Below are 27,962 nucleotides of genomic sequence, written 5' to 3' on the forward strand. Positions count from 1 at the left end.
GGAAGTATAATGTAAGTATTACATGGTATTACGTTACGCTGCAACAGAGTCGATTACCAAATATGTAGTACCATAGAAGTGAATGGCCGTAGATGGAATTTTAGAGGTTTTGGCATTGAGAAACTATTTAAAATATTACGGCACATATTTTAAACGTGGTATCATTAATAATGTCCAATAACACTGACACTAAGAATAGCAAAGCCATAGCTAGTTATTAATTATTACAATAATAGTCATATTTAAATTAAAGTTGCTCTCTCCAGAATATAGCAGTCTGAGTTAATCGAGCGAAGTAGGTCGGGCGATGGATCGGGAATATAATCCATCTTCCGGTCACAGATTAGTAAATAGTTACTACGGTCCGGTGAGGCGGCGTAAGACGTGTCCCGCTCTCCGCCCCGGGAGGGTGAGCCACAGTAAATTGAATACGAAAAGTACGGTAACTACTTTACTAAGCGGCTTTCATAAACATGCGCATCAACGAGATTTGTAAATAGTCCGAGTCGTCCCCGGTCCCGGTATTGTCAGTAGCGAGTGAACTCTCAAAGAGCGCACGCAACGACTTCAACGGCCGCGGCGTATCGCGAAAAAGTTACGCCGATATATGACAAGTTAAATTGCTTGCTTCAAGGGTGCGTAGGTATATTTAATTGAAATGGTTTCGTTGCTTTACTGTTCGTTGTCAATAAACTATGTTAGACACGCAAACCTACAGCTGGCAATCCGCCTGCCCCTGTAGGTTTGCGTTTGGGCTGCCGCCGAGGGGGTTACGTCTATCCACCTGTTGCCTCAAAAGAATACAGTGGAGTTTAGTCCGGTACACTTCTATTTTTCTCCACTATAAAAGGCACAGAAAAGTTATACACGTTGTTGGGCTTTTATGAATTTTTTGCTTTGTTTTGGAATAAATTAATGTTCAGTTATATCCTAACGGGGAGCTAAATACCCACAAATATAATATTTATGTCAATTATATGTAATATACATGAACGTTTCTCTCAAAATACATAAATTCAGATAATCTATTAGATGCAACTCTATCTTTATGTGATAATTATGTTAAATGTGATTTTATATATATTTTAGGTACATTTTTATTCTCTAAACACAAGAGCATGATATGATTTATGTGTTTATTGTTTCTTGAAAATAATTTAAATTTAGTTAATATAAAATAAGTAAAAATAATAATTCTCATGCATGCACGTATTTGTTTAGCTATGAAAAGAGAAACAAAGGGTTATTTTTTATCTACATTCAATATTTAAATAAAGAACAATTACTTACTGGCAACCTCTGCATTTCCTCTAACCTCTGATTGACGGATTTCCCGCGCTTTGGTCGCATTAGTATATAAATGTTGCCAATGTCAGGGACACTGTAGAGAAGCTTCTCAACCAGCACCTTCCCCATGAAACCGGTGCCTCCGGTCACGAGGACACTCTTGCCTTTATAGAACTCCGCCACAGACATCCCGGCCGGCATCCTGGAAAAAACAATTCATTTAGAATCACATCAAAGCATTTTTTTCGTGTTTCAATGTTTCGAGAACACTGGATTGATTTAAGCGGATTGTTTTGTATTTCCTTGAATGGTTGTCGCTTAGAACATAGGTTAATAATTGGTAAACGATTGAAAAAGTAACAGATAAATGTTGTGTAGATGTTTGATGTCACATCTAGCGGGAGAGAAACAAGCGGCAAGAGATTAAGTTTCCTCTGTACCTAGGTAACCTAGGTCCTAGTCTTCTTCTTAAAAGTCGACTGTGAGATATTTTGTCAGTCAAAGAACTTTCATTTAAAGCACCGTCATACATAAATAAATGTATTGTTTATTGTTTACTTATGCAAATAAAATCTAGCTAGTTATGGACACTTTCGGGTCTTTTTACGTGTTGCATGCAGGATGCTTTATATGTGTTTCATTGGTGTGATATTTTTTTCTAAAAAATTCCCTGAAAAACTTACTAAATTATGAAGTTTAGAATTTTTTACACACACTTCTTTTTGTTCAATAATTACATAGTAATTTAAGTAATAAACAACATAAACTACTTATTTAAGTTAACAACATAAACGTTGGATACATAGCGGAAATTAACACGTCAATTCTCATGTGCTTTGCGAAGGCAATGGGTGAATTAGATTACTCAAGATAATTGAATCTGAGCGTGCGTTCCGTTAGAAAGTAATTTATTTGGAACAATTTTAGGTAATGCTCGTTGAGAGAAAGAGCGAAGCCAGCTGTAGTTAAACGCACGTGGTTAGCCACGTTTTGACAATAAGTTTCAAAATGGCGTGTCGAAATTTCTCGGTGATTTAAATCTTTGTTTGGATAAATATGGCGGTACAATTTTTTTGCAATTGTTAATAGATTAAAAATGTAGTGTAGTTAAATAATAATTATCATATTCACGACATTGATAGATTATCTTAATATATATAAATCTCGTGTCACAATGTTTGTCCTCAATGGACTCCTAAACCACTTAACCGATTATAATAAAATTCGCACACCATGTGCAGTTCGATCCAACTTGAGAGATAGGATAGTTTAACTATATGTTTAAACTATCCTATAGTATCACGGGCGAAGCCGAATTTCATAAGTTTTAGTTATATTTTTTTTGCTTATTTTTTCGTTTAGACTTTGGGAGTGTAAAACTGTAAACTTGTACTTAAACACTTAATTAGGAACTTACGTGAATACTTTTTTGTTTTCATACTAGGTATTATTGTATTCCTCTTACTATATTATATCCTAGCCGAATATACATAATATTTCAGTTTTCGATCGCTCTATGCTAAATTACTTAGCTGTTTTTGTTTTGAAAAAAATATCATGTCTCAATGGTGAAACGTAATAACTAATAACACCTTTAACACACACATTTTAGACGATCCTCCTTGTAATGATAATAACATTACTTAAATAATGAATAATTACTAAGTACACCTAGGTACATAGGTATTATAAACTATGCCATACACCATTTTATTGGTAAAAACTAAAAATACATACTACAAATACACTTTAAACGAGTAACATGTAAACTAAGTATATGTCGTGGCCATATCGTAGATTTGCTCATTTCATGATATGATCGATCATTTCACGAAATGGTCGCATTTCATGAAATGGCCAACATAGTTTGATCAGATCGTTAAATCGTCAACGTTTCACGATTTGGCCATCCACATTTGGCCAGATCGTATAAAATATAAAGAGTCCATAAGATTTTTAAAAAAATCAGAATATTCTAAAAACTTGTTTAATGTCATTTATGTTAGTGCCGCGGCAGCGGCCGGCGAATGCCAGAAGCGAATCGTTTTTGCAATAAAAAACAGTTAGGTTAGGTTAGGTTAGACTGATAAACAACGCACGAGCCGAGCGAGCAAAGCGAGCGTGCCGCGCTAGCGGCCGGCGAGTGCCAGAAGCGGATCGCTTTTTAAAAAACAAACAATTATAATACTATAGTAGGATATATAAATATATACCCTAAAAGAAAAAATGCGTCTTAAATTATTTTATTTAAGACGCATTTTTTCTTCAATACATATAAGATATCCACATTTTCCATAGTACTCGAACCGTCGTAAATTCTTTGCTATGACTTTCTTCATATTGTTATTAAACGAATTATGAAGTTTTTAACTGCGAATAATTAAATTTTCGCCAACAGCCGCCATCTTATCACATAAACACAGAGCTTGCAGCGCCTCTACCAATGATTAATGTAACTATTTCACGATATGATCAAATAATTTTGATCATTTCATGATAAAACCGCGCGTTTAGTTGGCCATATCGTGAAACGATTTCTTATCATTGATCTGCTCAAGCCACATCATGATGTGGCCAAACGAAATTGGCCATTTCACGAAATGCGACCATTTCGTGAAATGGCCAATCATATCATGAAATGAGCAAATTTACGATATGGCCACGACATATATATGTATTAAAAAACGTCAGGTTAGCCATCACTTATGAGTATAACCACAGAAATACATCGAGAGTACATATATTAACCCAAGAATGGCAGAACGAATTTTGTAATGATTTAAAAAAAATTTCATAAGTGGGTTGGGGGAGCAATAAAAAAAAATCTTTATTTCACCTTTAGATTATACAAAATTGAATATGAGGCTCTGGTTCTCTTGCTAGGCATAGCCTGTGTTAAGAGAGCCAGTCCCTTCCCTTGATACATCTTGGTCTTGGCAATGAGTTACTACCTAGGAATTTTATAAAAAGCTAAACTTTGTAATTTTACTGAGGTATTTGTTTAAAACAAGATCCTATAATTAAACCGATAATTATATACAATTCAATAAATATAGGTACACATTTTATATGATATTTTGAAAATAGGTCATAACGTCATTTACCCCGTGGTTAGGGTGGCCCATTCCAACTTCCAATCGCGATCGTTATCAGAAATAATTAAATATGGCTTTTCGTACCTAGCTATATAGTATATCATTGCATGTATATTTTTCTCAAATTTTATGGAATCATAGTATTGGTACTTAGCTATTTTATATTATGTACCGAAGTTTTTAAAGTGAAACTTTTATTACATCGTCTCAAACTTTTTGGTCTGTGTAGCGCATGTCGCGTGTTTCGCGGCTGCCGAGTAGGTATACCTACTCGGCAGCCGACCGTCACGCGACATGCGCTACACAAAGCAGTGTTCGGAACCGTTCGAACAGTTTCACTTTTACCGTGGTTTCATAAAACCACACAACATTTATTTTAGTGGAAACTTCTGTGAGGTGTTTTTGCAAAAATTTTGTAGGTTTTATTTTGAAAAGAATAATGAATAGTGCGTAGACAAATAGTTTGAGCATTTTTAATAGCCTATTGTTTGACATACAATAATTATTATTTAACCATGTGCATGTCAAGGCTATGTCATTATAATGATGTAGGTAGTATCTAGACAGAATACAAATTATTATTTACGATACCTACCTATTTTATCCGTTGAACGTCGTAACGTAGGATATTAAACGTATGAAGATTAGGGTTGTTGAGGATTCCTCTTCCGCTTCCTCATAATGCGGAAGTTCCGCAATATTTTGGGTTCCTCTACCGTATATTTTGGGTTCTTACCGCATCCTCAAAAATGAAAATAAAAAAATCCTCTTCCGCTATCGCTTCCTCAAAATTCACACTAACGCTAACACTTCCTCAACAACCCAAAAACATTGTTAGCTTATTAGGTATTATTATTAATATTGTTTTCTTCGATATATTTTTGTTTGGAACTTTTTATTTGAGAAAAAAGGATAGTTTCATACGAAGATTTCGTCTAAATTTTTAAATTATTTATAATATTTGTTGTAACTAATATAAAGTGTGTGTAACTAGTACTATAGCTAGTAAATAATAAATTAAAGAAACTTTTATAATTTTTAAACAGACACAATTCAACTTAAAGGCTGCATAGATGAAACGTTTTTTTGAAGAAAGAAACTATCACACAAGTTCCATGTTTCACCCATATGTTTAGTCGAAATTTAGCCTTTTCTCATCTTGCCTTGACCGAAAACGGTATTAAAAAACGGTATCTAAGTAGTATATTTCTATATCATGTTTCGGTTAAATATATCATCATCACTACATAGTATAAAACAAAGTCGCTTTCTCTGTCCCTGTGTCCCTTTGTATGCTTAAATGTTTAAAACTACGCAACGGATTTTGATGCGGTTTTTTTTTTAATATATAGAGTGATTCAACAGGAAGGTTTTAGTAAATAATTTATTAGGTTTTAGACAAAGCGGGCGAAGCCGCGTGCGGAACGCTAGTTTACTTATAATGTTAGGATGTTGATTCACACATAAAATGCGTTATATTGTGTGATTAAAATTAATGGTTCACTTAGTACAAACTTAATTTGCTTTAATCATACTCCTATGAGATAAAATCATAAATAAGGTATTATGTTAAAATTAGCCATATTTAATAATGTTGAACAGTCACTCGAGTAATTGTTGGTAATTTTTTTATAATTGTTGTAAAAATGTGCTAACCTGTGACATTATTTTGTATCTCTGCATCATAATTATGTATGTGTATATTGTATACACAATTACATATCTAGTATAAATCTAATTTAAGTCCGACGTAATACACATTATAATATGTTAAGGTTGAAGACACCTTTTGTTAAAACCTCATTAGAATATGAGGGGATCTTGCATATTTAACGAGGTAATATTAATATTATAACGTTTTTTTATAATACGAGAAGTTGTTTATGAAATTGGTATTAACTATTAGGCAGGTAAAGCTATAGTATTCTACAAAAATTTCTTCCTGTCTGGAAATTTGTAGATGTACCTCGATTTTTGTCTTTGATCTATTTGTGTCTCGTATTTGTATAAAATTATTATGATGAAATTGGAGCTTCCTTATAAAGCAAAGGATTAGATAGATTATCTCTTGCTATGTCATTATATATTTATAAACATTATCGTTACATACATTACGTTATAATAATACCTATAGCTAGTAAATAATAAATCACATTACATCATCCTGTCAATTAAGTTAAATTTATGTTGTTTATTAATATTTGAAATCAATGGGTCAAGTGGGAAATTAAATAATGGGTATCAATATATAAATATATATATATATATATATATATATAAGTATATATAAAAAAATATATATAAAAAAAAATTAAACCAATTCATTTAATTTTTTATCACTTACTTACTTATAACTAATTAAAAGGTTAAAAATTATCACTTCAAAATCAGGATTGCGATATTTAACTGAACTACGTATTAGCACAGACTAATAATAATATACTACGTAGGTATATTAGTAAGCTGCAGAAAAAAAATCTTCTGTATTTATTAAAAACACAACTTACATGCAAAAATCCTTATACAGATAAATCAATACACTCAAGTGTAAGTCGGCACTTGCATTGTTGATATATGAAAACTGGTTCAAAGCTCTTGTGAGTAGAGTGTGAAGGCTCTTGTTGGGCAATGACCTGATAACGATTAGCTTTGGAATTTCGTGTGTAGTGATTCTATGATTAAATAATTGTATTTGTACTACAGTCAAAAAGTTTATAAGTAAATAACTACTTACCTAATTGATTTTTAGGGTTCCGTACCTCAAAAGGAAAAAACGGAACCCTTATAGGATCACTTTGTTGTCCGTCTGTCCGTCCGTCCGTCCGTCCGTCTGTCAAGACCCTTTTCCTCAGGAACCCGTGGAGGTATGAAGCTGAAATTTATATCAATTACTCAGGTCTACTGTCCCTTGAAGCTGTGAAAAAATCAAACTTCTAAGCCAACGCAATCAAAAGATACAGCCGTTTATGCCGCAAATTTTCGACACTTGCAAGGGAATCAAAACCTACAGGGTGCTTCCCGTGAACTCAGAATCTTGAAATTTGGTACGAAGCAACGTCTTATAGCATAGATAAAGGAAAAATTACGAAAACCATAAATTTTTAGTTACATCACATAATATATATTTTTTTAATAATTTTAAACTTACTACCACGGAACCCTCGGTGCGCGAGTCCGACTCGCACTTGGCCGGTTTTTTTGATAAAGTTCCTAAAATATTAGCGATTCAATTCGTAATGACTTATTTAAATTTTTCGAAAACAAAATATGCATTACCAACGAAATTGTTATTGCCCACTCGGCATATAAAAAAATATTATGTAGGTATATAAAAACTCGTAAATCGTAATATTTTATGCTATTGGAAATTTTCTGAAAAAAATAATTTGTAATATTCTTAATCATAAATTTTGAACTTGTATAAGTAGAGTAGAGACTTATGATCAAATCAGTTGTTTTTCAGAGATATAAAAAATACCATTCATATACTTACGCGCTGGCTTTCAACAACGGAATACGGATACAAATAAAAATAAAAATATTATTATTTTCAAATATGGGAATATGTTTTATCAAAAAGACTGGTTTTGGTTTCAACATTGAAAATCAAAACCAAATTTACAAAATTCCAAATCAAGTTGAGAAATCCGATTTGTATGAATTTATGCCCTAAAATACATCGTAATTAAACACCATTATAGTTAGATAGGTATCATATGTTTTTCATAATTGGCAAGTTCAGCTAGTTTAAATAATCTTATGTTATATATTCTATTGTCTAGTATAAATTACCAATGTAGGCAATCGTTTTATGTTCACAAAAAATAATGAGCGTGTATCATAGTTCTCACGAGAAAATTAGCAATTTATAACCAAAAAACTAGATTGATTACAATTTACAGTAAATATGCCATAATGTTGACTCTGTAATACGTGCATTATCAATAAACAGGGACGTAATTAGCATGTAAATAAATATAAATCAAATATAAATTTATATAAATGTATTTAAACGTGATTTAAACAGTATTGTGTAATTACTAATTAGTATTTAGTTGCAGCAACAAAAATCGTTAACAAGTTGATTTGTAAAGTAATATTTTGAAAAGTAAATTTTAAATAATTTTATTTTAAAATCTATCTATTATTAATATTTAAGTTCTGGATATCATACCTAACTTTCAATTTCGTGTGTTATATTATATCTGTAGAATCAAAAATAAAATTAAATAAAAGTTTATTGACATAATCAAAGTAGTAAGTACAACATAACCCAAAGAAGATGGAATAAAAATATCATACAATTGTACAGCCACAGATTGATCCATATTCAGATTTCAGGTCACTTGGTCAGGTTACAGGTATCTATTTCTCAGGGACCTATTTAGGTCACAGGTTCTATTACCAGTGACCTAAATATGTATCCAGACTTATTATTTATATAATATCTAAGTATTCAAATGAGTTATTTTTATAGTCGATTACATATTCACAAGATCCAACCCTGTTGCTTGCAACTTTGTAAGCTAACCACTCGCTATGTTACACTCAATCTACAACCAAGCCGTCGATTTCCATGTTATCAAAGTAAATTACATCGGAAAGTGAACCTATATTATAAAATTATGGTTCATTACGAATCTATTACGGTTGTAATACACTAGAGCAATTGATCTGAATTCAGCTAGGACTGAAATATCCTTTTATTTTATTAATGATTCTATTTCTAATAATACGAATATATTAAAGTTAACAATTTAATGTAAATACTCCCGTTTGTTCTTCTTTCAAAAAAAGTAAATTAAATAAATAAAAAAATCAAACAAAAATTACGATTGACGACGATTACATGAATTTCGATCAAATGTTTTTAAACACTTATAAGTATTAACGTATATTTTGTTTACTCGTGACATTATGAAACTTATGGTGAAAATAAAGTTCAAAGGTCTTCCACGACTGGCAATGAGGAGCTCGTTTAGATCCTGTTCATGCGGTTGTATTTACTTATATATTGTAGCTGATCGACTTGTTCTGTGAATGTATGGATAGTTTCTTCAATTTCTCTGTGAACTGTTTATATTCTAGCTTGTATGCTACAACTAAGTATGGTAAAGATATACTATAAATTTTAAAGCAAGTATTTTCGTTACAATAGTGACAAAAGCTACAGTTTAAATACATATCAAAAAATTTACTAGTATTTCTTTAAATTTTATTATAGTACTAGCGGTCCGCCCCGGCTTCCCCCGTGGTATATATTTACATTTTCTCTACATAAGAACCATCCTGGTACTTCAAGGAATATAATAAAAAAAGAATTATCGAAATCGGTCCACCCGTTCTCGAGTTATGCGCTTACCAACACATTTTGCGATTCATTTTTATATTATAAGATCATTCAATAGTTCATTAACTTATTTGATAGACAATTTTAAATTAAAATTAAGGTAAAATCACACTATACACAAACTGTACAGTGTACACGTAACACGACTGTAATATAAATAATAAAAACGAATGTAGTCCGACCTTCTAGGTAATCATATTTTGTCAATGTCGCACGTGTTATTGCCACTATATACTGTTTACACGCTATTTTACGAGCTTCCACAGTTGTAGAGCAACTATTTAGTAATCTCTGCTTGTAGTACGGTTGTAGTGTACTAGTGATTTAGTGAATGACGAAGGGTCAATGATCCCATTTGGAGCTTTTCCCTTTTCTTACCGCAATCACTCTCCGTGAACTAAATTACAGAAAATTAGGATTATATGGGTAGTGGGTATTCGAGGTAATGATGTCGCGGTTTTATTGTTAGGGTCGACTGTGGTCGAAAAGGGGAAAGTGGGTATAGGAGGATGAGAAAAAATAAATAATAATGCCAATGGTGAACCAAAATCAGGATTAGCGTGGTTTAATGAAAAATATGAAACCTACACAAATTTTAAAAGCTTGTAGCAATGAAAAATGCGAACTGTAAATCTGCACTAAATCGTGAAAAAAGGCGATACAGGGGGGATATTTTGATAGTACGATGTCAGATGATCCACAACGCAAAAAAATATAGGTAGATTAAAGGTATAAATGAAAGCATTGCAATAATTAAACTAGTTTAATGTTGATACCACAAGACTAGTTATCTCGAACCATCCAAATTAATCTCGACTCACTATTAGTACTTCGCAATTACATTCTATCACATTACCGTAACATTTCTTACTTTGTAACTAGTGTGTCACGCTGATTATCGCGTGTAAAGAAAGTTTTTATTTTCTCATTTTCTCTCATTCATCTCAAAAATGGGACCCTAGCTATTACCGCAGAATATATTAGGTAACGTTATTACTGAGACTTCGGTGTCTGTCTGTCTGTCTATCTACAGACTGTATCTCAAAAACCGTGATAGCTAGAAAGCTAAAATTTTCATATAAAACTCCTATTGTTTGTATTATTTAAATATTAATTTGCATTTCTTATTTAACTTTTTTTTCCATTACGTTCGTAGCCACCATTCTAGATCCGTAGCTGCATTGCAAAGTGTAATTTCATCAGATCAGTCTGTCGGTATGTCATATGGCATAACCATTTCACTAGAAAACCAACAATAATTTAAATTATTCTTTGTTCTAGGTCTTGGCGTTAAAAAATTAATATGATTTTATACGAATAATTAACTATGCATATGAGTAAAGCTTGAAGTAATAATTAAGCAACATATTATGACGAGTTTACATTCTAATTTTTGAGTATTTTAAATACTTTTTAGATGATTACGTGGTTGCCTGGAAGAAATCGCTTCAAAGCGATAAGGCCGCCAATTTGTACGGTGAAGATACATTTTGTATGTTATTGTATTTTATATCTGTGCATTGTACAATAAAGTATTTTTTTATTTATTTATTACGTGGATAATTTAACATCATGGATATATTCTATGTCTTACATATTAATAAAAAAACATAATGATATGATAAAAAATGTCAATAATATTTCACCACACTATAAACATTATCACGACACTTGCTCAACTCCGCTCAAAGTTAAATAAATACCATAATATGAATTATTCTGTTTAGAAATAAGGTCTTGGTCCGTTCATAGCCTTGTGTGAAGGATTTTTAGCACAAATATTAACCATTTTAAGTGCATTTATGCGTATCACGGATAACATTTTCATTTACATATTTTATTATAGTGTAAATAGAGATGTCTGTACCAATGTATATAATATATACCTACACATAAACATTATATACGTACATAGCTTTAGAATATTATGAATACAAATTGCGAGAAATATCCATTGAAAGTTTTTATCCCTTACAGTATTGTATGTATTATGTATTTACAGAAATTATGTATACATATGTTTTTTAATGAGTGACACCGAATTATAATTAATTTAATGTAATAAATATAAATAAATAAATTTTTGTTTATCTAGGTCTACTGAACGTACGTACCTAACGTAGTCATTTTCCTGGACGCTCCGAGTCCGCCTAGGTTTTGAATGTACGGTCATGACGAAAAGGCTTCTCGTAACATACCTATTTTTTAATACAGATTTTCAGATTTTTTAAATAATTTCATTATTTCTTATTTAAAGTTTAAATGCATGCTGACGAAATACATAATCAAGAAATATCTTCCTAAAATAAGTATCAATGCGAACAATTATCTAACAGACAAACAGACTGTCAAACATCCTCTTTACAAAAGGCAATATCCCATCCGAGAACAAGGCTTATCAACGTGTAGTCTTAGTTTCCTTACAAGGAAAAAGTCCATGGAAAAACTTGTATTGACATAGATGATAGAATATAATGTTCTTCTTTAGCATATAAGAACAATTCTACACGCTCATCGGTATAGAAAGCTAAATGCATGCATCCAGCTTATTCTTTCGATATGAATGTAAACGTTATTTAAATACGAATTATGTATTTAAATTTGAATATGAATTTTAGTATGTAGGGTAGGGGTGTGATGAGGGGGGTCTTTATAAAAACATTTGTATCCAAAATTAAATGTAAAGTTCCAGAATTATGTGACTTACATAAAATATAATTCAAGAAAGTTTTAAAATGCATGCAAGCAAAAAGGCAAGCTAGAAAATAGAAATATAAGTTATCGTTAAGAATAATTTACAAGTACCTACCTAAGTACAGTTACAGTACACAGTACAGTATTTTGGTTTAGTAAGAATACATTCTATTATTACGCATTATTAAATTTTGCCACTAACAATTATTAAGACCAAATAAAAATGGCTACATTGTAAGTTTAAATCTACTTAAAGATATTGCAATATACTTTTGATATCTTCCTCCATCTTAGCATTGCGTTACTCATTGTAGGATTTCAATTATGAAGAGCTGTACTAATTAAAACCCTTGCGTTTCCGTTGTTTACACATGCAATCCTACATAATAACTAGGTTTGTAAACATAGACTAGGGCATGTAGTTTGTCACTTTTAGAAATTATATTTTACGTTTTACAAAATATAATTTTGTATGCTTTTTCTTGATGGAAGTTAGAAATGTTTATGATAGTGTACGAATAAACTTTTAATTTTTAAACATATTATATCTAATTTTGTAAATGCACTGTTTATTTAATAATTAACATGTGCTTTTTGTGACGAGTTTAAAGCGTTTAAAATTTACTGGATCGGAATACATTTCCAGGATTTATATAACATTTTTTATGGCTGAATTTAGGTTAACTGACTGCAGTAAAACGCGTCACGTGATACGTCTGCGATCCAAAAATCAATGTTTTATAAGAACTGATTTATTCAACTATCTCTATTGTAAAATATTTTTTTGCTAAGTTCAATTGCGTTTATATTGTGTCACTGTATCTTGATGTCGAGATATCCGTGTAAAGAAATATCTATTGATATGCTGAGATACAACGAGAGCTTATTTTTTAAACGGTTTTAATTAATGTTATTAATATTATAACAAGGAATTCCTCAATTCGTAATACATAATCTCTGAATTCTTACTTAGTTTACTTTAGAAAATAAAATAGTTACTTATTGTTTTTTTCGAGGTTATCTCGCGTGGAGCCGCGGCCGGGGCGTACGGCTTGTCTTATTCTAAATTCTAAATACATATCCCAATTCCCATTTTAATGTAATATGAAAGGGATTTCTGTTCATACTTACAGTATACTAACTAGTAACTATATCTTCTGCGCATAGGTTCTTCTCATTCCAGACGAATGTATCTTTAAAGGAATAAGGTTAACTTTACATTATGAGCAATGAGCATCCATAATGTCTTCATATATGTATTCTTACGATTCTTCCTTAATTTCTTGTGATAAAAACACGGATTACCTCTAGGTGTCATCATGTCTACATGTGATTTTGAAAGGTTCGTTATATTTCCTACCTTCAAAAACATAGATAGATACGTTTCTCCATCTCATACCGTTACATAACGGTTTCTAGAGAAAAGACTGTCCGAATTACATGGAAGAAATGAATTAGAAGGGAACGAAATGGACCGTTTCTAATTTATTGATTGTTCCACGAACTATAGGTATATATATATACTGTGGTATACCTACATAATAATATGTTCCCACGATTAATGACTTATATGTACATACCTATAGATGATAATCCTTTTTAAACAATTGGTTCATCACTACATAGTATAAAACAAAGTCGCTTTCTCTCTCCCTATATCCCTTTGTATGCTTAAATCTTTAAAACTACGGAACATATTTTGATGCGGTTTTTATAATAGATAGAGTAATTTAAGAGAAAGGTTTAAGTATATAATTTATTAGGTTTTAGACAAATCGGGCGAAGCCGCGGGCGGTAAGCTGGTTTGTACTAGACTAGAGTTCTAATAAGTACCTATAAGTGAATTTAAAATGTGCGTGATTTCTGAATCTCAGGCAGAATTTTATTGGATAATTACCGGTAAATGTTATTCCGCAAGTAAACCAGACGATAAACATTATGGTTGTTGGTCATAGTATTTGAGCAAAATTACAAAATAAAAATACAAATCTTTAAATATTTTAATTAATGAGGAATACATTTTAAGCCTATCTTTGAGTTTATAACCATATAAGAACATACATCCTTTTTAAATTACCTAATCATAACATTTATGAAAAGGTAACTGCCAACTGGTAAAACAAAGAAAAAAAACTTTCTTTAACCTTTGAGTAAATCTCGTTAAGATAACTTATCTAAAGTTACCGAAATGAGTTTTTCTACCTTTGTTTTGGACATAGTGTTGTAGTAACAGTGTGCCTCGTTTCTTTTGAACGAAAGTGATTATATTTAGGGCTATAGAATAATGAAACAAAAGGTAAAAGGCTTTTATGTTTTGTACTTTTAAACCGTCATTACTGAGAACCACGGAATATTCTTAGTACGCAATAATATATTTGTGAATTGATCAAATGCATCGTAATTCGTACCTATATATATAATATGTTTGTAAATTGATAACATGGTTTTGAAACTGGTTGATTTGATTAGATTTGATTTACATTTATTGATCTGATTTGACCCTGGAGGTCAAGATATTATGGTTTTTATAAAGATACAGTGAGATGCGCGTGTACACTACGTATTTGTATTAGCAAAACCTAGTATAGTTATTTTGTTCGTATAAGTATGATGAATCAAAACAATTTCCCTATAATCCGAAGGCCGCGAGGCGCGATCAAAGGTGGGTCGCGACCCATATCACACAAGTTAACATACACTGCCCTAGATAAAGCTGGCTTCATTGAGTTTGAGATTAAGTTTGAAAGAATTCGATATACCTATGATAATCAAGTCACGATTTATTTTGAGTTTGAGTTTAAAATACTTTAGTAGATGATAATGAAGTCTTTTCGATTTAATGTAATAAGAAAATAATGTACGTAATGCTTCAAAGAACGGGGTTTAAAATGACGAAGAAAAATGAATTTGAAAGACTAGTAGACGCTACAAATTGTATGTATATGTCACCAATTGTAAGATCGAGAGGAAAATTGTTTGAACTTTACCCTTAATTAGCATTACGTTGCTAGGTACCTCACAACTAACTAAATAAGGTTAGGTACTCTAGTACCAATGCCATATAAAATATAACACTTAAATGGTCTTCGGTTACCTTAAACTCTGGTCTACTTATAAATAATAATATGTAGTTTAAAAAAACTAAAAAACACGCTTTTCGTAGAAAACCGAACTAAAAAATAGAAAATTTTATCAAATTATTGTATTGTCATCGGTCCTCAATAAATCTACAAAGTTTGAACGAAATCTGGCCGTTTAGAGTGGGTCAAAATCGCGCCCAAAGAAGTCGGTTACAAACATACAGTCGGTTACAAACATACAGGTGAAGCTAATATAAAGCGTGTAAAAAAGCCTTTGCGTGGGTGTGAACTCAAATAATCTATACTTATATTATAAAGCTGAAGGCTTTGTTTGTTTGTTAAATCGCGCTAATCTCTGGAACTACTGGTCCGATTTGAAAAATTCTTTCAGTGTTAGATAGCCCATTTCTCGAGGAAGGCTGTAGACTATATATCAAAACTCTAAGACGAACAGGAGCGGAGCCACGCGGTTTAAACCGCGGAGCGCAGCTAGTTCTTAATATACCAAAATAAGTAAATGGGAGTACTTATGTAATTTGTAAAATTAAATTGTAAAACTGACATGATTAAAAAGAGAAAATATGGAGTTTCTTGCCGGTTCTCCTCCGTAGATACTGCTTTCCGAATCGGTGGTAAATGTTAAAAATATATGTACCTATAATGAGTAATGACGTTTAAAAAGTGCTTACGAAGTCTAATTGAATAAATAAATGTTTGAGTTTGAGTTTGAGTTTGGAGATAGATCTATTGAGTAAAACCTGTTTTATTTCAATAGAGTTTAGTGATTATTATTTATTATGTTGGTATTTGTATATATGTCAAATGTCAATTTATGAATAATAATACTCGCACTAAACTACTGCGGTTATTGTTCAAATTCAAATACATAACATAAGAATTTATTTATGTTTTTAGTTTAGTTAGTTTAGTTTTTATCCAGTTTGAGAGGATGGTACAATTAAAGTTTAAAATATAAGTAGTCCCCAAGTTTATAAAAGTATAATTTAAAGACTGACTAAAGCATTCACTAAAAATATATTTTTAAAATAAAGTTACATTTTCAAAATTGGTAATATAAATTTTAAAATAGGTAGGTACTATACAATTATATTTTAACATGAAATCTTTAACAAATTAAATAAATTGTAAAATCTAACAAACAAATTAAACGTACCTACAGGAAAATTAAAATCAATTAATTAAATGCAAAATACTTTTTGTTATTTTATTCAGATTCTATGAGAAAATATCAGTTCAATTGTGTAAATTAGCTAATGGGCATTGATAGAAGACTAAACTACATCTTCTAATACGATTTTTATTCTATATCAGAATAAAAAAAATAACATTCTGATTAAATGAATAATTTTTTTGTACATGCTCTATTTATATTAGTAATAGAAAGCTAAGTATATATTCTATACACATGTTTGTAAGATATATAGATACAAATAATAATAATATGTGTATTTCTGTACAAATTCGCTGTATTTGCAATAATTGTATTCGCATTTCGCAACGTAAAATATTTATTAGCAACCAAAATATTATATTAAATATGAACTTATATTTAATAATAATCTTTTTATTCTTACATTCAACTTAATTAAAATACACACATATTTAAAAGTTAACCCAATCCAAATTAAAAATTCGAAAAATTAATTAAACTTATATATTAAAGCCGTATTATTTATGCTAAATTATATTCATGTCATATTTTAAACTAATTGGATAAAATTGGACTAAATGGAATCAAAGCGAATTACACCGCATTTAACGGACTGATTGAATACAAATTGACAATGTTATTTATTGACATAACAGAGTCATCATAACAAAATATACAACAATACATATTATTTACAGCATTTTTTATCCTGTTAGTTAAATTTAAAATGAATTATTTGTTATTTGTTTATAGTGTTACACGGAGATTGAGGATCTTAAGGCAATCATATTTTTTTACATTACATATATAATTATATAGGTACAACAATTCAGGTCCTTAATTTCATCTTTGAACTAGTTTGATAAAAACACCGTGTAAGTTCGCTCAGCAAAAGAAGCTATAAGTTATCATAAAAAGCGCTATTTTAGTGAATCCAATTGACTATTTACAAAAAAGTCCCATTATACCTATACTATTTATATTTTGCGTGTGCACAATTTTGTTTAGATTCAATTTGAAAGATATTGGAAATCGAGTAGTTATTTATTTGAGTCATTAAATACTTACTACTAATTATTTACAATAAATTCATTAAAGTATACGAATTTAAATTCGTCTATTATTTTGGGACGGATTTTAAATAGATGAGGAGCATGGTTTATTTTTCGCTTAAAATCAAAATCTATCTCAAAATGACGTAAGGAACACGAGAGCAAAGCCCATAAGAAAAACTAGTTGGTTATGATAATCTTTAGATAATCGACATACATATAAAACCGTTATCTTAATTATTATTTAAAGCCGAATCTTGTATGACTTGTGTTAGATTTAAATAAAAGAATATTGATATAAATCGAACGGTGAAAGTTGTAGCAAATTTAAATTAAAATCTCTTCAGAATTGCTATAGATATCGAAAAACATACATACATATACACACGAACAAATAACCTCCTCTTGTTGTTTTGGAAGACGGTTAATTAAAATTAAACGAGTGTTTATCTTAAGATTTATTTCTCAGAACGGTTTCACTAATTTTTGTTTCATAACGCGGGTCGGGAAACTATAAATGACCAAATGGTGTAACGAAAAATATACTTTGTTCCGGTGTAAGCTTGCCAGTACATTTCCAGAGCTATTGATAATTGAGATGTATCGTAAATGCAGTTTATTTTCATCAGCTAATTGTAAACTTGATTAAGTATTTAATTATTTTACGAAACTAGTTTAAGTAAATAAAAAAATTCAGTTAGGTATTAATTGATTGGGTTGAATCTAAAATTTAAGTAAGAAATAATCATGATTTTTTTATATGTATTATGCAATTAGTTATATTAATTTAAAATAAATCCTATTCCCATTGGTCTTCCTCGGGATAGAGATCTAAAGAAGTCACTCGATGATTTCTTTAATAAGTTCATACGCACCCGTTTAATTCTTTTTCTTTTAAAAATAATTTATACATAAAAATTAGTTTATACCAATAGTCCTTGATATATAAAAATAAATATTGCATGTTAAACCGCAGCAATGTTTGTTTATGTATCTCAATTTTAAACATGATTATTGGTTATCACATTTTTCATCTCAAAAAAAAATTGCAGCACAAAATGTTTAAACGGAATTGCCACCAAAATATTCAAAGTTTAAATAAAATATAGTTGTATTATATACTCACACGTTAGAATAAGTCGTGAAGGTTCGTCGCAACGCACTGCTCGACTGGCTTGCTGGCCAGGTTGCGTCTACATAAAATATTTGTGATCTAGTAGTAAGGTGGTCCTCGCCTCATTATCATACATTAATTAGCTTTAGCAATTGTGACTGATTTGCGGGGATTTTCTTCCGGATTACATGTTTATTTACCTTATTTATTTAACTATTGTATTACGTACTTGCTCGTGTCTTAGGTATTTAACAGTGTTAATTTTTAACCTCTTGACCTTTATAAATAATGGTACATAATTCATAATGACAGTAGATTATAATCTTGTAATTGTAGTTTTTATTTATTTAATTACGTGTTTTAGCATACATTAAACAAAGTATGTATAATATTGTTTTTAAAACTCTACTAGCTGACCCGCAAAACGAAGTTAGAGAGGACACCTTTATATTTCAGGAACTTAAAAAAGTTTTTCGCTATCGAACCTTAACAAAACATTTCATAAAAATCGGTTAAGCTTAAAAAATGAGGAGGTTCCACGGCTTTAAAGAAAAGGAAGAGGATCTCATTTTGACTATATTTTTTTTTTGTTCAGTGAACACCGTGACAGTAGAAATTTATAAAAGTTTACATAAAGTGGACAAATTAGCGTATAAAGAACCAACGATTTAGCTTAGCTTATCGGTCTTAGCTAGTTCTTGTAAAAAAAAATGTGCCAAATTAATCAAAGCCCCTCTGCACAGGAAATGAAAAGAAAACACAATATGCTATTCTCAAACTTTAATAACACGAATAGCCAAATAAATTACTTAACATAAATCACTGGTTACGAATAACAGGAAATAAAAACATTTATCACAACTTGTCGCTATATAATAATGGTTAGTTGGGGTCGTGGGGTCTATACGTGGAGGGACATGTCGCCGAGTTTGTGGACCGGCCACATGCACTCGCAGCCAGCAGGGATCACCATCGTCAGGGTCTCCCAGCAGTCACTGCAAAATATAGTCATCTGTATGCGGTTGCCATGGTTACTGTGGCAGTGTGGTAGCGTGATCTACTGTGGTGATTTTATGATACTCTGCCTGTGTACTCTGCTATATAGGTAGACTGTAGCCTAAATTGAGTATCCAGTATAAAAGATTATACATAAGTGACTTAACTGTTTTATGTTCGTATTTGTAAAATAACGCTATGACAAGTATATACGAATAACTGACTAATTGGCTCTCAGCATTGATAGGGAAATATTCATAAAAAAATATGGGTAGGAATGTTCAGAATTTGATCTAAATTCTGTCAATCGTCTAGAAAGATGCAAATGAATAAAAAACCTATCTTCTACTATTATGATGAAATTGTTTGTCCACTGACAAAAACTAACGTTTTAAATAGTGATGCTGCTTTTCTTGGTCATGATTAAAAAAGCTACCGCTGTTCAAATGAAAACAGTATATTTTCAATTTCGTTAATGCAGTCGGCTCTCACGACGTCAGTAGGCGAGCTACGTTGGTATAAAAATGTGCCAACTTTGATCGATAAAACGCGAACCGAGCAAGACTGAGAACTAGACCAAGTGCAACTGCAATAGAATTTTTACCGTGAGTGTTCTCTTGGAGGCTCTAATGTTAACGTATTAGGCATTTTGGTATTAGATGTTACATAATATCACAGACTAATAATAAAATACTACGGATAATATTATAGTGAAGTCCCGTGTCCCCTAGTGGGGTAAGGGGCAGATGCATTATTCATACATCTGTTTCACTGATCGATTTTCTTTAGGGACAAGTAGGTGATCAGCCTTCTGTGTCCTGCCAGACCGAGACATTTTTTTTTCTTCGTCTTCACCGGGAATCGAACCCGGGACCCCTTGGTTCTACGCTCACGCGTCAACCACTGTACCAAGGAGGCGGTCAATACGGATAATATGCATGTTCCTTATTATGATGATGATACATTTTAGAATTATATCGGAAATTAGAATTGATGAACTAACGGAAATTAGAACAATGTTGAGTTTTTTTTGTATATTTGTAACAAATGAATTAAGGTCCTCTTAAGATTTAAGTAAAGCAAGAATTACTTATACCCACACGAATACATTGTATTTCTATGGAACATAGTATAGAGAAGTACTCGAAAGTGACAAATGTGCAACAACAGTATTTTAAAACTGTTGACCTATGATGATGTATTGCTGTGTCAAAGACCTTTAATTAATTATAAATTTAATAAATTAAGTTTAGTGCCAATAAAATATGACCATAGTATCAGTTAGTTAAGTCTGTAAAAGCATCTATTTATAAATTGAAAAATAAACATTAATTACCAGAAAACCTGGTAATTAGCGAGGAAAATACAAATGAATCAATTTTGTATCTTATTTTTGTTAAAACAAAAACAATGTCTCTTGGAGAGGGTGAATTTCTTTTTCTCGAATGTTATTTATCTTCGAATTGTCCTGCCAGCCCGGGACAGTTCTCATTAGTGAGCTTCGGGTATTGAACTTTGAATGAATGACCTTTCGATTATATTTCTACAAGTCAACTATTATATATTATTGATTAATTGTAATCAAGTATCTATATAATGGTTATTCACAATTATTTAAATTTAAGTCTAGCAAAACAGAAACCCTTTTTTATAATCTTAGCAAATACGTCTCGTGTAGATAGAATGAACTCAAGTTAAATTACTATAAGGTTCTAATTAATACCACATTAAAGAGAATACATAAAAGAGTAGATTATTTACCTGGAATACCGTCTTCGTGTTAAATGTATAGTTTTGTTCCACTGTACGCATGAGAATCCAAGACTCGAGCATATCTGAAACATTTATTTCCACTATTAATAATATTATTTATTATTTAAATAAAAATAACCTTAGCGTAGTTCTATGGGGTATGTTTACTGAAAATAATATGAAGAGGAAAATTTCAATCCTAAGGGTTCCAAATCTCGTTGGAAACAATCGCGTATTTAATTTTCATTTCATTTTCAATAACAACAAATAAACGGTAAACCCAAAATTTTCCATTAACCTTCTCAAATAAAGAAACATAAAAATGAAACATAAACATTTTCAGTTCATTCTTATATTATGATCACCCATCCTAATACAAACGCGGAAGTTTGTAAGAATGTTTGGACTATGGATGTTTGTTACTCTATCACTATATACGCTGTATTTTGATAAAACTTTAGAGTACTAGGTAATATATCACAATAACACATGAGCTATAGAAATTTCATTTTTCCGCGGATGAATCAGGTATAGCTAGTTTTTCTACAAGACCAGCTCAATAACTACCTCATTAGTAACTCCAATCTCATCAGCAACAGAAGTGGTGCACGTTATCTCCTCATAGTAAGCTGGCCGGTACTCGAACTCATTGGTGTTCAGTCGCTGAATCTTCCTCTCCAAGTGGCAAATTGGATAGTGTTTCTGGAAAGCCTTGGAACATTCATTTTAGGAACATGTGTTAGGCAGAATTGGTATAATTGTATATATTTATTATATTTATAGATGTAATTATGTTATGGGAATTACAAATTGACCATTTAATAATTTCTTCAGAACTGTAAATCTTAGAGTAAAATATACTAATGTGGACAGCATTTCTTACCTGAGCACCCAATTGACGCATCTCCCTCTCTCGCGAGGCTTGTAATGATTCTGTGTACTCCGGTAGTGACTAAAACATTGATGTCAATTTTCAATTAATAAAGTTTGAAGCTAGAGTAGACAAGTTTGGATTTTCTAATCGTTACATTTACTATTTTTTACCAAATTAACTACATCAAAATCAGCTTAACATAACTTTTAAATAAAAAATAAATCATAAAAAATTTATAAAAATAGTGAAAAAGACGTAGACAGTTTTTATATTACCTCAGCAGATTCATCGCAATCTTCCTCATTATCGCGCTGTTTAAACCTAGCTGCCATTTGGCGATTCCTCTCAAGTCTGCCCAGAATTGTGTTCAGGACTTTATCCGGGTTGGGGATCCGTAGAACATGCTGGAAGAAGTCTTGGGCTGCGTCCTCGCGGTACGCTAGCAATGTTCCCGCCAAACACACTGTTACGCAGGTCACCTGCGATCAAGAGTATTATTACTCATTCATTAAATTATTGTCAAGAGGAATAATTCATAGTCACAGATTGGGATCCGGAATTGGCAATTACCAATTATTATCTACAGTCACAGAAATCAAAATATAAGAATGTTTATTATATCTGTGTCTACAGTTTAATGTTATTGTAATGTCTAGTTAAGAGTCACACTTAAGCTACTACATAATATTTAAACAATTAGCTTAACACATGACTTCTATATCTTACATAAATGCAATTGACCATCAAATACTTAAATAAAAGAAATTATTCTGTAAGCGACACAAAACCTCATATTATCGCTTAGAGAAAAATTAAATCTATGAATTAAAGCAGTATGGTTTTACCGCCTTACATTTAGATTAGCAAAAACGAATAACAAACATATTGCGATATGCTGTGTAAAAGGATTATTGGTAATATTATTGTTATCGTAATTCGTTGAAATTAAATATATTATAATGATTATAATTACGTTCACTTCAATTAAACTAAGACGTGGGCTTTGGTAGGTTCTATAGGTTTTGTTAAATTTATTAAGAAAAAGAAAAAGAGAAATTAAGTACCTTAAAGTACAATCTTATTCCATAATGTTTTTAACATTATATTAATATATAAATTAAATTTAAATAGTAAACATCTTATTGCGTTCACCTATTTCTTTTTAATTCGATAATTCGATACTATTATATGACAAAATTAAAAAAAAAATATTGCTGAGTCCTCTCACGACACACAATAAAATCGGGCAGAATTTGTAAGTCTGCATTTATTGGAAACTTAATTGGAAACAAAGAGATTGTTATGATTGAAATACGATGCCAAAATTATATTATGTTTCAAACGGAGTAAGCGTGTCCCCGTCTCATAGTTGATTAGTCCCCACTGGGTCGTGCTTTGATTGGCATCCGTTGCCGCGCAGGATTCAAGAGCGAGCAAACCTTTGGTATTATATTATTGTATATTATATTAGTATATAGATACTTTAATTAAATAATAGTGTAGATAGATTAGTTACAAGGCACTGATCCCGGCTTAGCCCCATACTGTTATTTTTTTTAATGATAATCGTAATCATGTCGTCAAACCAAAAATATTAACATTCGTTAGGCCTCTATTGAGTTATAATATGGTGTAACTGACGCTTTAGGCTGGTTCTAGTTATCTTTAATATATAATTTAATAATATTATATATTATATACCTACTCCTACATATAATTCATTAATTAGCAATACAATAATGTTATATTCTTCACACGCTTTTTTGACAGAGTAATTAATTATAAAACATAATACTTATATATTTTTAAAAGTATGTATTTTTGCATATGTAATTGCATATGTATTTTTAAAAGGTTAATCGTCAGCAATTTGATGTAACAAGTACATAATATTATGCAATGAGAAACTACTGTTATTTTAATTGTTAGGAATAAAATATGTATTAATCTAAATAGTTTTAAGAAACAAATTTGAGAAAAAAAATATTTTCCTTAGTTTACCTACGATACATAAATGAATCCAAAAAAAGTATTTTTTGTATAATAAAAATAAATGATTAACAAAGACCCGAAGGTGTTCAGCAATGAATAATTATAGTTGACAGTTGTTAAATTGTTCACCATACCTGCGGTCAAAAGTGTGACCCAAGAATTACACATTGCACGCATCAAGTGATGAAGTGAGTAATGTAGGGTAGAAAGGATCCTAAGCAGTGAAATGACGTGTAGGCAAAATATAGTGTAAAATATTATACACGATCAGTAGAAAAATACATCGCACCGCTACAGTAAACAAGTAAGTCCTTTTTTATGTTGCAACACAGAAATAAACCCTAGAAAGTCGGTTTCAAAGTTGTAAATTCGCAATAAATTTTCGCAAAGTTTTGTTGGATTCCACGTGGCGAATGGTGATACCATACAAATTTGATCTGTATTTACTGTAATTTTTCGAGAATATGACAGATATGTTATTGTTATTTAATTGATACGTCACGGCCAATAATACGTTTGAAAATTGATCTTCTACGGTTACAATGGCGAATATGGTTCGTGCAATTTTGCGAGCAAATATTATGCCATTTATGTAGGTATTAATATATTTTTTTTAATTTTGACAATCGCCTATATCGATGTTTTAAAATATCGGATTTAGATCTATATCTATATATATATAAAAGAAAGTCTTGTTAGTTACTCCACTTATAACTCAAGAACGGCTGAACCGATTTAGCTGAAAATTGGCAGGGAGGTAGTTTAGAGCCAGGAGAAGGACATAGGGTACTAAATATGTACCACGGGCGAAGCCGGGGCGGACCAATAGTTTATTTATAAAATATAATTAACGATTACGATTAGAAAAAGATTATGGATTTATTATAAAACATATTATGGATTTATTATATAACATAAAGCAAATGAAACTTAGATTTGTTTTTATAACAACCAGAAAAAGAGCATGCGATGCACTTGATGTAAGGTGATCACCGCCGATAAACAATCGGAATATTGTAATTACGTAAACTATTATATTTGTAATTTATATGGATTACATTCAATAATCTAGATCAGCAGATTTCCGCCTTACTGCAGCTAGAATAGCTTCCGAAACGTAATGCTTTTAGTAGTGTGGTTTTTGAATGAATTTTAGGACAGTCCTAATACGGACAGACAATTTTTGCTCACATAAACTAAAGGGCTGTAGGTACAGATTAATTAATATTAAATAAATGGTATGCTTCTAATTTCTTAAGATGTTTGGAGGATTTTATGTTATTTGTGTTAACCTAATATTATGACATTTATTTTTCAGGAAACATACTTATATTAGGCATAAACTAGCGATTCGCGGGTATATTTTCTTTTTGGAAGATTTTCAAAATTTTTATCTGTAAAATATTTTTTTACATTTTTTTTTATACAAAATCTATTCTCTTGACAATAACGAACTCATTAAATTTATCCAATTTGAAGTACCTAGACGTTTTGAAGTTATATGTGTACAAATATTTCGGTGATTAATTTTTATACAAAAATATTTAGCATAGCATTATAGTAACTGATATTTACAGAATTCTACATTTTAAAACATTAATTAATATAAACAATATTGAATTACAAACCGCATAATCTGTTCTTATAAATGATTACGATTGTACTAATAATTTATTTTGGATTTGTATTTACTGTTTTGTATCCATATATTATATGTATTTAATAAATATCTTTTACAGGGGATATAATTCGTAAAAATGGATGTGTTTAAAAAGCTGAAAATGTCGAAAAAGGACGCAGGCGATGAGTGCATACCCTTGAGATCGAAGGTGGAAAAAATTAAGTAAGTATGCTTCGTAGATATCTATTTATAAGAACTTAAATTTTACAAAAAAATCAATAGATTTCTTATCCGCTTAATAAATAAATATTTAACTAAGGGCTGATTTTTCAATCCTTGGTTAAAACTTATTCGTCGAATAATGTGTAAAACTACCATTTTAAAAACGTATTCTAATTGCCCGTTTTTGACAGTTTACGTGACATTTAAATAATATCGTGTCATTTGTGTAATATATATATGTAATACTTTAATGGACGGATAAGTTTTAACCAAGCATTGAAAAATCGGCCCTTAATAACTAATTTATTGCATAAAATTGTCTTATTATGTACTAATATTAATATGTCTGTAAGATTTATGTATATTTTTATCTTAACTGCTGAACCTATTTCGATAATTCTTTTTTTATGTTTTGTGGAAGTCCAAGGACGGTTCTTATGTAGAGTACCACGGACGAAGCCGGGGAGGACCGCTTGTTCTGAATACAATGAAATTTTATATCATCATTAACATTATCCTAATAAATCATATTTTATTTTTATTATTTTAATCATATCTTTTTATTTTGTCGTAGATTTGCTTAATATTAAATACATATTTTACTTCAGTATGAGCTTAATGATCTAAGAGTATGAGTTACTGAGGAATTAATTTCGCATGTATAATTTAGATAAATAAGATAATCCAGCGTTTTTCTATTTTAATCGGACTTCACACGAATTGTTAGGTATTATTTAAGTACGAATATTTTCAATGAATACATGTTTATGCTAATAGTGAAAAAACAGTACACATTATAAAAAGGATGTGATTCTTGTAAAAAGGTATACCTACCTAAAGACTTATTAGTTATTATCTATGATTATAATTATTTTATTGATCTATGTAACTATGTGCAAATGCAATTTTTAAAACAAAATGAAATTGCCCCACTGTCAACTTCTAAAGTTAAGGAGTAGGAGGAGATTATACACGACTATTCGTTTATAGACTAGAGTAGATAATTTTTGAAACAAAAAAAATCGCAGTAGGATGAAACCCATTAGAAAAGGAGGGGAATATGATAAAAATAAGAGGAAAAATAAATTACGGTCAATCCGAGTTCGGGAAGTGGGAGGGGGGAGCTTTTAAGAGAAAAAAATGGATTCTCTCGATTTCCGACAAAACCACAAGTCCTACGGAAAAAAGTTCAATGGCAAAGTTGTAGGTAATAAAAAGATCTACAACTTTTGTATTTACAAAATTAAAATCGGTCAAGTAGTTTATGACTATGAGCCTATTCATTACAATGAAACAAACAAAGTTTTCCTCGCTTTATAATATTAGTGTAGATTAGGGACCGATCGAGTAAAATTTGATTTAAAATTTTTCAAAATTTAATTGAAACGTTGAATTATTATTTTTACTCAATAAAATGCCATTACTTATGGAAACGTGATTATATGTTTGTATTTCTTATGATCGTTCAGTACCTAGATGATATTGTAAGTATCGTTTTACAATAATAAAAAGGAGAAATACAAATTCCGATGTAAGCATTAAATTGATACTCGGTAGGTATATCAAGTGTAACTAATCATATTCAAACAATGATGTCATTATAAATAACACTTACCCTGAGAATTATATTTGATGAAGGCATGTCTCAAGTGTCCTATAATT

At 30.7% G+C, this 27,962-nt stretch overlaps 2 protein-coding genes across 2 annotated transcripts in view; both read right to left on the reverse strand.

Annotated features, from left to right (window-relative positions):
* Positions 1 to 18,909, reverse strand: part of LOC149910951 (putative fatty acyl-CoA reductase CG5065) — a 28,195-nt gene extending 9,286 nt beyond the window's left edge. Inside the window, exons 1-2 of the mRNA XM_090101422.1 lie at positions 18,856 to 18,909; positions 1,291 to 1,489 (exon numbers count right to left, since the gene is read on the reverse strand). Coding sequence (XP_089957548.1) covers positions 1,291 to 1,488 — 198 coding nt within the window. The 5' untranslated portion in view covers position 1,489; positions 18,856 to 18,909. The remainder of the gene's footprint in view (positions 1 to 1,290; positions 1,490 to 18,855) is intronic.
* Positions 18,910 to 19,729: 820 nt separating this feature from the next.
* LOC149910952 (uncharacterized) lies at positions 19,730 to 27,942 on the reverse strand. The gene is made up of 6 exons (XM_090104707.1): positions 27,916 to 27,942; positions 22,741 to 22,944; positions 22,475 to 22,543; positions 22,159 to 22,302; positions 21,601 to 21,674; positions 19,730 to 19,838 (listed from the first exon to the last, which is right to left on the reverse strand). Exons 1-6 carry the CDS (start codon positions 27,940 to 27,942, stop codon positions 19,745 to 19,747), a joined length of 612 nt encoding a protein of 203 aa, XP_089960833.1. The 3' UTR covers positions 19,730 to 19,744.
* Positions 27,943 to 27,962: the final 20 nt, after the last annotated feature.

Source organism: Colias eurytheme, chromosome 1 (assembly GCF_061535395.1).
Source record: "Colias eurytheme isolate Ceu_HAF_F1 chromosome 1, ilColEury1 Martin Lab GWU primary, whole genome shotgun sequence".
Classification (NCBI taxonomy): domain Eukaryota; kingdom Metazoa; phylum Arthropoda; class Insecta; order Lepidoptera; family Pieridae; genus Colias; species Colias eurytheme.

Bases quoted from the DNA above. Each gene is read 5' to 3' on its own strand.
- LOC149910952 (XM_090104707.1), bottom strand. From the start codon at position 27,942: ATGCCTTCATCAAATATAATTCTCAGG. The intron at 22,303-22,474 runs GTAAGAAATGCT...GAATGTTCCAAG, and splicing joins TGCGTCAATTGGGTGCTCAG to GCTTTCCAGAAACACTATCC. The intron at 21,675-22,158 runs GTAGTTATTGAG...TAAATGTTTCAG, and splicing joins AGATTGGAGTTACTAATGAG to ATATGCTCGAGTCTTGGATT.